Raw genomic sequence first — 10,465 nt, 5'->3', positions numbered from 1 at the left:
GCCAAACAAATGGTCACTGGTAAATCCAGGGCAGAGCAAAGCTCCAGGGGCTGGGCTCAGGGGAAGATCCGGGATCACACAATTACGTGGAGCTCCCTGGGGTGACACTGGAGCGGCTGAACAGGTTTTTTTTTACTTGGTTGCTGTGCACTGGGATGGGAGACATAAAACCTGAATCCCACAGAGCCATGAAGGGCATTTCAAATTGTCTTGGTTGGAAAAGACAGGTGTCTGCTAAGGAAGGCAGGAGCCTCTTTTAAAATGGAAAATGCAAACCCCCTTCCTCCAAATTATTATAATTTGATATGGACTTCCAGCAAATTTGGATTAATTTTAATTTGTATTCATTAACATATTATAATGATGGATTTAACATTTATTTTCTCCAGGATGAGGATCCTTTCTGGCTGCTTTCATTTCTACTTCATTCCTTTCTTACTCAGTGGGGCAAATGGATTCCTAATGTGGAGAACACCTCCAGCCTTCCTGGTTTATAACTACTCCTATTCAAATCTCTCCTCTGTCTCAGAAGCACGAGCTCCAAAAACAGCAAAAGTTCTCAATTTCTCACATAATGCCATTGAAAAAATTACCAAGGGAGACTTGGAAGGATTTGACCGGCTGGAAGTTCTGGACTTTTCCTACAATCGGATCAGGGCTGTTGAGCCTGGAGCATTCCAGAGTCTGCTCAGCCTGGTTTCTGTGGATTTATCATTTAATGATGAGAAGCTGCTTCTGTCAGATCTCCCACCCCACCTGAAGCTCTCACCTGCTGGCAAAGCTCCGAGGTCTTTGCAGCTTTCCAGGAATTCTGGCAGATCCTCAGGGGCTGCTCTGGAGCCTTCTGCTCCTGCAGAGGAGCTGTCACGTTCTGGAGTTCAGTCTCTCCTGCAAATTCTTAGCCCCAGGCTCAGGAGAAGCCCAGGGAATCTTCTTAGGAAGGGAGAGGGGAACACAACAGCCCTTCCCACAGCCACACCTGAGCCCACCCTCTGTGGAACTCCCATCAATGGGACACTCAACCTGTCCCACAGCAACCTCACCCAGGACGAGCTGATGTTAAAACTGGATGAGACTCTCTGCAAAGCCCAGCTGGACAGGATTTTGGAGCTTGACATCAGTCACAACAACGTGGAAATGGATCTTCTGTATCTGTTTACCCTGTTCTTCCACATGGAAAACACGCTGTCCATCGATGCCAGCTTCAACAAGTTAACCATTAACATCCTGGATGCTTCGTCCTTCTGTGAGTTCCCATCCCACCAGCTTTTGTTCCTAAACATCAGCAACAACCCCATCAACAGCCTGGATACGCTGTGCCTCCCTTCCAGCATCAAGGAAATTGATTTGTCCTTCACCAACATCAGCCAAATACCTCCGAATTTTGCTAAAAAATTTGTTAACTTGGAAAAAATGTATATTCAAGGAAACCACTTCATCTACAGAGCGTTCTCAGAAAGCGACAATGCACTTCCAATGTGTGTGCCTCCCCCTGGAACTGTACACATCAACGCCATCTCCTTTGTCAGGAAGGAGGTTGGGACACCCATTGAAAGCCTTCCAGAGAAAGTGAAACACCTGGGAATGTCCAACTGCTCCATTGTGGAGCTGCCAGAGTGGTTTGCTGACACAGTGGAAGAACTGTTATTTCTGGACCTCAGCAGCAACTTCATTTCTGTACTTCCCAATTTCCCCCCCTCCCTGCAGCATCTCGACATCAGCAACAACGACATCGGGGTCATCTCCCCCAGTCTGAAATCCCTCTCCAACTTAACGATATTTAGGATTCAAAATAACAAAATTACAGGTGTACACACGGAGTTTTTTCCCTCAGCCTTAAAAAAATGTGATCTTAGTAAAAACAAGGTGAAGATGTTGTCCTTAACTTCTGCCCTGGAGAAACTGGAACACCTCAATGTTTCTGGGAACCTGATCACACGTCTGGAGCCCGCTGGCCATCTTCCTGCACTGACCAGCCTGGACAGCAGCCACAACCTGATCCCAGAGCTGCCCGATGGCTTCGGGGCATCCCTCCCAGGGCTGAAGTACTTGAACCTCTCAGGGAATAAGATCTCCTTTCTGCAGCGTGGCTCTCTCCCAGCTTCTCTGGTCGAGCTGGACATCAGTGACAACGCCATCACGACCATTGTGGAGGCCACGTTCGGCCCGCTGACGAGCCTCAGGCTTCTGGCTGTCCAAGGGGACCATTATTTCTGTACCTGTGACCTGTACTGGTTCGTGAACATCTACCTCCACGAGCCCCAGCTGGAGATCAGGGGCAGGGGGGCCATGAGGTGCAGCTTCCCCCCGGAGCGCCGGGGCTCCCTGGTGGGCAGCAGCCGCCTGACGCTGCTGCGCTGCTCCCTGGGTGTCCAGCTGGCTGTGACTGCTGCCGCTGCCAGCCTGGCCGTGCTGGCCCTCACCCTGCTCTGCTGGAGACTGGATGGGCCCTGGTACATCAGGATGGGCTGGTACTGGTGCATGGCCAAGAGGAGGCAGTATGACAAGCGGCCAGAGAACAAACTCTTTGATGCCTTCATCTCGTACAGCGAGCATGACGCCGACTGGACCAAAGAGAACCTGCTGAAAAAGCTGGAAAATGATGGGTTCAGGACATGCTACCATGAGAGGGATTTCAAGCCAGGGCATCCTGTGCTTGGGAACATTTTTTACTGCATAGAGAACAGCCATAAAGTGCTTTTTGTTCTGTCTCCCAGCTTTGTGAACAGCTGCTGGTGCCAGTACGAGCTGTATTTTGCCGAACACCGGGTCCTGAACGAAAACATGGATTCCCTCATCATGATTGTGCTGGAAGATCTCCCACCCCACAGCATCCCACAGAAATTTATCAAACTCAGGAAACTGCTGAGAAGGAAAACTTACTTGAAGTGGAGCCTTGAGGAACACAAGCAGAAAATGTTCTGGCATCAGCTAAAAGCTGTCCTAAAAACAACCAACGAGCCACTCGTGAGAGCAGAGAACGGATCTGCTCTGGAAATGCAGGAGCTGGAATGAGACCCAGGGAACGCTGACCACAGGAAAACCTGTGGTCAGATAAAAGCATTTACCTCCTGCAAAGGCTGCTGTGATGCCCAGGGGGTTGTCTGGATCAGTCCCAGGAGAGGCTCCTAGGGGGACTGCAGCACACTCGTTATTCCCTCTGTTAAAGAATCCTGAAGGGATGAGACCCGAGCACTGATAAAAAGCCTTTTCCTCCTGGATGCTTGAATTTGTCCAGCTATTCCCAGCATTTAAGTGCTGTGGATGTCACCTGAAAGGAAGAACTGCTCAGGTCACACTGCGTGTCCTTGCTGCCTTCCTGAGGTGGTGGCAGTGAGAAGTGGTGTCCTAGGACTGATTCCCAGTTCTGGGACAGCTTAAGGTAGGAACACACCCTGTGTGCAGGTAAGAGAGCCACAAACCATGCTGGTACACAGGGAGCAGCTCCTTTCTTTGCTTTGGCAAGGGAAGAGTAAAGATTGACTTAATTTAGCCCTCTGAGAGAGGCTAAACCCACTCTGCTGCAGACTTTGGCTTCAGTGACTGCTGGAAGAGGTGAGACTTGAAAATCTTTTGTAAATTCAGAATAAAATATACAACCAGACAGCACAAAAAGGACCAGATGAGCCTGGTGGTCTCTGTTGTTAAATGACTGGGGTGAGCTTTGTTTAATCATAAATCCCTGGGGAATAAGCAAATCCTGTACATTATTGTTTAGATTTAGGAAGGTTCCACCTTGCACAGTTACCCTGACCCATTTCCAATGGATTCAGTACTACCTCTGCATGGGCCTTGCCCTCACCTAGTGTCACTTGATAACTTTATTTATTGTGCTTGGGAAAAAACAAAAGAAATTCAGCTGATCCAACTTTGACATTCAAGGGAAATCAACAGACTGTGACAGAAAATAAACATCAGGTGAGGACAAATTATTTGGTTTAGCATGACTTGGACTTGCTCCTATGATGAGCAAACACAAACAACTTCCCAGTAGAAAATCCCCAGTCCAGGAATGCAGCATGTTTGGAACACAGACTGTGAAAAATTCCTTTTCCAATTCCAATTCCTGGCTCTGCTGTGACAAAACAAAACCAACACCAACCTGTTTGCTGCCAAAAGGGGGAACATGCAACAAACATCTCCATTGACAGAGATCCCAGGAATTCAGTGCAAACCCACCTTTCCTCAGCAAAACTATTTGGCATCATCAGCTTTGAGGTTTTATATATTAGGATAAAACCCACAATCCTGCAGGCCAGCAGCTGAAAAAGACAACTCTTCACCACAGAGATCTAGGGCTTAAAAAGACTGTGAATTATAAAAATATTACAAATATTTTTGTTCATTTAAGCAACCAGAAGTCGCTTGTTAATTAGATTAATGAGCCACAAGTAATTAATCAGTTGTTTTTCTAATAACCTTTATGCTTTCTGCTTTCTAAAGCACTCAGTGATCACATTTCTCACTTCCTCTCTTCCCACACATTTCTAACCTCCACCTTCTGCTGCTTCCTTCTCAACTCCACTGCTGCTTGTTAACCTTGCAGTGACTCTTTACTGGTTCTTTACTGGTTCTGTGCTCAGCAGGCTTCTGATGGAAGAGACTAAGGGGAAAAAAAAAGGAGAAGTTATACTCCAGAGGAGTCTAATCCAATTACTTTATCAAAAATTTGATTATTTCAGTCAATGATTCACTGCAAAGTTGTACCTGCTTTCAAAATCCAATCTGGATTTACTATACCCATGAACCTCCCACAAAACAGCCATTTAATACAGCTGCAACTGTAAAAGCAACCTAAATGAGGTTTTGTTTCTCCTGCAGATTAAAAGGTGCTGCACTTTCCTATCTGGCACTGTGATGCTGTACAGATTAACACCAATATTAATTACACAGGTGGTGTTAAGGGCACAGCTGGCACCAGGAGTTAACCGAGAGAAAATTGCAAAAAGCTTTGATGGGATTTCAGTTCTTTTGTCACACAAAGGCAATAAAACCTCCTGCTTGGCCCCTTCTTGCTTTGCTCCCACATGAAAACTCAATGCAAATGTTTAATGAGGTGTGAGTGGTTTAATTTTCAAACATGTGATGAAGTTCATGTGATCTAATGGCACAGGAGAAGTTGCACATACACACAGCAAACCCCCAAAACTGCCTCATGTATATTTTACCCTCCAGTACAATTGGTACTGAAGAAAAATTCAAATACAGAACAGCTAAACAAGATCTTTTCATTATCTTTTGTGCCTAGTTTAGAAAGAACCACATTATTCATTTAGAGGAAAAAAAAAAAATCTGGGCAGAGAAAAAAGACTTACGGAAATAATTTCCATTTCACATTTGTATTAGAAAGTTGTTCACACTGATTTTATTGCAAGAAAGCTGGTTTGAATTATTCAGAATTAATTAATATTCAGTGTTAAACAAAGAACAGTGTTCCAGGAGAATCTTGAGAACAGTTTAGTTAACAAAAAGCCTGAACCAACAACTCACAGACAGCAATGATGTGGACATTTTTTGTCTCTAAAGTAACAAATCACTTTCCCATCACTGTCATTTTCCTGAAGATGTGGCATTTTCCTATGGCAAGTATCAAAAGCCTGTGGCACAATTATTTTGGAGACACTGAAGCTCTGCTGAAGTCCACAGAAGCTGAAAGGTGATTGCTTGTTTGGAAGAGATCTGGCCACTTAAAGCAAGAAATGTCTAATTTAAATTAGACAGGGGGGATTTAAATTCAGGGGAATTTAAATGCCCCTGAATTGTCCTGCCTCCCAGGGAATTCCCACAATAAGATACAACACAAATGGGTAAATTTATTAAAAAAATACTTAACTTCTGTTATTGGCTCACTGTGTAGACCAACAGACAAAATTTCTAAGCAGACAGACGAACTCAAACTGATGTTAACACTTAACAAAACCTCAAAAACTTGTCATTCTGGTTTTAGAAATGTTAACAGCTGTCAGTTCTGACTGTCAGGAATGGCCAAATCCCAATTTATACAAAGTCATGGGCAAAAGGGCAAGCAGCAACACGACTCTGTGCCTGACAGCTGACCAGTTAGGGAATTCCAGAGGTGACTGTGCTCCTCCTGGTGTATCAGTCATGTAACATTGCAAAATTCATCTTTATCCTCAAGTAATGCAAATGGTTATTTCTATCAGATGTAAAACACTTCTCCAAATTATTTTGGGATACAGAATGCCACCATCATTAAAGTCAACACCCAGCAGGTATTGATATATGTACTGCAGAGGTTTGTCCCAGTGCCACACTTCCCAAATGTCCCTCCCCAGTGGAAAGAGAACACTGACCAAACAAAGCCTTGTCCCACTTGAAGAAGCCAAAACTGAAATCCTGAACGTCAGCTGAGCTCATAGAAATTTTGCCATTTACCTCAACAGAAGCAGGGTTTCACCTTGTGAAGATTAAGGACTTTTGTTAATACTGAAAAACATTGATTCTTCCAACCTCCTGCAACGGGAAGAGTTTAAACTCAAATGCTACCAAGCATGTCCCCAGTTCTTCCTTCCTGAAAATACAAGGTATTTATAAAACTTGGTGTTATCATAGAATGGTTTGGGTTGGAAGGGACCTTTAGGATGATCCAGTTCCATCCCATGCCACAGGCAGGGACACCTTCCCCTGCCCCAGGTTACTTTGAGCCCTGTCCAACCTGGCCTTATAACATAATGAACCACACAATCATGGCATCTAGGGTTTTTTTTACTCGCCCAGCAGTAAAACTTAGTAACAAAACCACCCTCGCGCAACAATTCCAAACCTAAAATATCCCCCTTGCTGGCTCTCCACGGCAACTCCAAAGCGCGTCAAGGAGGCGACAGCCCCGCGTTTGCTTCCAACGCAAACGGGAGCGGTGTTTCTATTCACTGGCAGCAGCATCACGGAGTTTGGAGCAGTTCCTCCCCAGAGCGGAGCGGGAGGCCCTCCGGAAGGGCCGGGATGAGCCGAGGCTACACGGAGGGCAGCGGTATGAGCCTGGCAGCGCCGCATTCCCGCCCCGCCGTGCTGCCCGAGGGATGGAGCGCGGCGCCGCAGGGCTTGGAGAAGGCGAAGGCGGAGCCCGCGGGCTGCAGGCTGTGCGGGGTGCTCGCCTCCGCCGAGGGGCTGCTGTTGTACACGCTGTAGTAGGGCTCGATCCGCGTGTTCATGGGCGTGGAGCTGCTCTGCCCGTAGTGCTGCTGCTGCTGCCCCGCGGAGGCCTTGGGGCTCAGCACGCTGTCCTTGGAGTGGCTGGCACCGCACGCCTGCTCCAAACCCTTCTTCTGAGGCTTCGGGGACAACATGTAGGCCGAGTTGGTCTCGTGGTGGGACGACTTGTTCCTGTTGACCTCCAGGCTGCCTTTGCCCACGGCTCGAAGCCTCGTCTTGTGCTTGCAGCAGAAAAAGACCAGGGCCACGTACTGCAGGCACCAGAGCATGCGTCTCCGCAGCCCGGCGCTGTTGCGGGAATATATAAAGGGATTTAATCCCGACTTGAAAAAGATGAGGGTAAACCCGCACAGCTCGAACTGGTAGAGGACAAAGCCACCGCTGCCGGACAGCATGTCCTGCACTAAGGAGATGGCCAGGGGCAGGCAGCACACCAGGACGGAGAGCACGATCACCACGCACGTCACCACCGCCTTGGAGTCTTTGGCCGTGGCCAGGTTGACGGCCGAGGCCAGCGGGAGCCGGCCGGGGAGCTTGGCATGGCCGTGGGGCGGCTTGCTGCAGCTCTGGGTCCTGTACAGAGCGGGCACGGCCTCGGGCCCCGCGAAGGGCTGAGCCCTGGCGGTGCCCACGGCCACGGCGGCAGGAGGGCACCGCCTCGCCCGCGCGTTCCTGCGCAGGGCCTGGGCGATCATCGCGTACGACACGGACACCACGGCCACGCAGCAGATGAAGTCGGTGACATAGAGGTAGAGGATGAGCCTGCCCTGGCCGCGGGGCAGGCTGGCCATGGGCAGGCAGAGGCGGGAGCCGCGGGTGCGCAGCGTGGCCAGCGTGGCCAGGGTGAAGCTGGCGGCCCAGAGCAGCAGCGTGAGCAGCAGCGAGCAGGGCGCGGAGGCGGCGCGGTGCGGCTGCTTGCCCAGCACCATGCGCAGCCGGTGCAGCGCGATCACCGCCACCGTCTTGAGAGACATGATGATGAAGCCGGAGCTGGTGAGGTGGAAGGTGAAGCAGAAGGTGCCGGGCACGCCGCGGGCCGGGCCGAAGAACAGGACGAAGGCGAACATGGGGGCGGCCACGCCGCAGATGAAGAGGTCGCAGAAGGAGAGGTTGAGGATCATGAAGTCGAAGTCGGTGCGGAATTTCCGGAGGGCCGGGTCGAAGAAGGAGAGCAGCACGATGAGGTTGCCGTAGGAGCCGAGGCAGAAGACGAGGGCCAGCAGGGAGGCGCAGGCGGCCAGCGTGGCGGCGTGGGTGCCCTCCCGCAGCTCCGCGGTGCTGCTGCCGTTCGCGCCCAGCTGCTCCGCGGGCCCGGCCGGCAGCCGCTCCGACCCGTTCATCGCCGCTCGGCCCCTTCACAGCCCGCTCATCTCCGCCCGGCCCCTTCACAGCCCGCTCATCGCCGCCCGGCTCCTTCACAGCCCGCTCATCACCGCCCGTCCCCTTCACAGCCCGCTCATCACCACCCGTCCCCTTCACAGCTCGTTCATCGCCACCCGTCCCTTTCACAGCCCGTTCATCGCCGCCCGGCTCCTTCACAGCCCGCTCATCGCCGCCGCGGGGCTCCCACCTTGCCTCCTCACCGCCCCCTCATCGCCGCCTCAGGGCTCCCGCCCGGCCCCCTCACCGCCCGCTCACCGCCGCCTCAGCGCTCCCGCCCCGCCATGGCGCCCGGCCCGGCCCCTCCCCGCTCCGTTCCGCTCCCTCCGCCGCGGCGGGGCCGAGCCGGGGCAGAGCCGCGGCCTCCCCGCACCGCCGGGCACGGGCGGGCAGCGGGAGGCAGCACCGAGCTGGCTCCAAAAGCAGCCGCGCTGGCGCTGCATGCCCGCCGCTCCAGCTCGGGGAACAGCGGTGATGCGAGCGGGTGGAGCAGCACAGAGCGTGGGCAAGAGAAGCACAGGAGCGTTCGGGTGGGAAGGGGACTGCAAGAGCATCTCGTTCCTCTCCCTGCCAGGGGCAGGGACACCTTTCACTAGCCCAGGTTTCTCCAAGCCCGGCCATGGACACTCCAGAGATGGGGAAGCCACAGCTTCCCTGAGCAATCTCTGGCCTCACTCCAACAGCTCCTTCCTGTACCAGGACCCAGAGCTGGATGCAGTGTTCCAGGCAGGGTCCACCCAGAGCAGAGGATCTGTGCTGACTGTGCACCAACAAAACACCTGCCTCAACCCAAAACCTGCTCAGCATCAACATCAAAGCTCTGCATGCTGCTCCTGCCCTGCTTGCACTTCTGCATCCCTTTCCTGAGCCAGCTCAGTGGGGCCTGGGTGCCCTATGTGTTTGCTCAGAAGCAAAGGCAAAGAACCTTCTGTGTTCCCATGGGGAGGGAAAACATTCAGCATCATTTCTTTATCTGTTAACTGCCAACTGCTATCACAAATATAGTCGTGATGGATAGCTGAGCATTAAAGGGATGGTTTTGAAGTACTTACAGGGATGTGAATGCTCCATGCCCGTTCTCTGAGGCAGACACAGCTGAAGGGCCTCCATGGCACTGGAAATCCAGGTGGAAGAGACCAAAATCCAGCCAGGCAAGGCACAAAAACATTATGAAAATACAGTAGAGCCACAATTTCTGACTTGTGCATGCACTTGTCTTACAATCATTATATATACATTAATCTATTGTTTTAATAACCATCCCCTACCCCAGTGCTTGGTGCTTTGTAGAACCATCCAGACGGCCACAAGTGTGCAAGTTTGATACCTGAAAGCTTCCCAGTGCCACATGCCTGTTTCTTTTTCAACACATTCCTTTCTAAACCCCAGAGCAATGTTATAAAACCTCTGGCTGGTGACAGCAACCTGGCCTGTGAGCCTTGCCCTGCTAAACACGCTCCCAGTGGCAATGGGGGTGGATTTGTTCTTGGGGCAAATGCCAGCAGCTGCCTGCAGCAGTGCCTTGCAGCCTGAGCAGGTGCATTTTGGCTTGATTTTGTCCTTAAACTGATTGTATACAAGAGGGAGAAGGTTCAAAATCCAAAACATGGTTTCCTGTGGCTTCAAATTATCTCCTCTCTCAGCCTGGCTCTTTATTTTCCCTTACTGTATTTTTGTTGCCATTCGCAGTTAATTTGATATCTGTGGGTGAATCTTGGCCCTCATGAGTATGAGTTGCTTTTTTACAGACAAACTGGATCTCCCTCCTTGAATTTTCTTATTTATAGACATTAGAGGACACTTAATTATGGGATTAAACAAGAATGACAAAATGTTACCCTAATGCAAGAGTGGGGTTTGGTTGTTTTACCCCTCTACAGTTATTAACTGTGATTTGAAATGGAGGGGAAAT

At 50.6% G+C, this 10,465-nt stretch overlaps 2 protein-coding genes across 2 annotated transcripts; one reads left to right on the top strand and one right to left on the bottom strand.

Moving 5' to 3' along the window:
- Positions 1 to 390: 390 nt before the first annotated feature.
- On the top strand, positions 391 to 3,694 carry LOC139601915 (toll-like receptor 2). Its single transcript, XM_071451349.1, has one exon. It carries the CDS (start codon positions 391 to 393, stop codon positions 3,013 to 3,015), a length of 2,625 nt encoding a protein of 874 aa, XP_071307450.1. The 3' UTR covers positions 3,016 to 3,694.
- Positions 3,695 to 6,736: 3,042 nt separating this feature from the next.
- On the bottom strand, positions 6,737 to 9,112 carry GPR75 (G protein-coupled receptor 75). The gene has a single exon (XM_071451470.1). The coding sequence runs from the start codon at positions 8,511 to 8,513 to the stop codon at positions 6,975 to 6,977; it is 1,539 nt and encodes a 512-aa protein (XP_071307571.1). The 5' UTR covers positions 8,514 to 9,112; the 3' UTR covers positions 6,737 to 6,974.
- Between the last annotated feature and the right edge of the window lie 1,353 nt (positions 9,113 to 10,465).

This window comes from Agelaius tricolor, unplaced genomic scaffold (assembly GCF_023055355.1).
Source record: "Agelaius tricolor isolate 1412-34295 unplaced genomic scaffold, bAgeTri1.0.p SCAF_1, whole genome shotgun sequence".
Taxonomy (NCBI): Eukaryota; Metazoa; Chordata; class Aves; order Passeriformes; family Icteridae; genus Agelaius; species Agelaius tricolor.
This window is presented reverse-complemented; position numbering and strand designations above follow the sequence as displayed.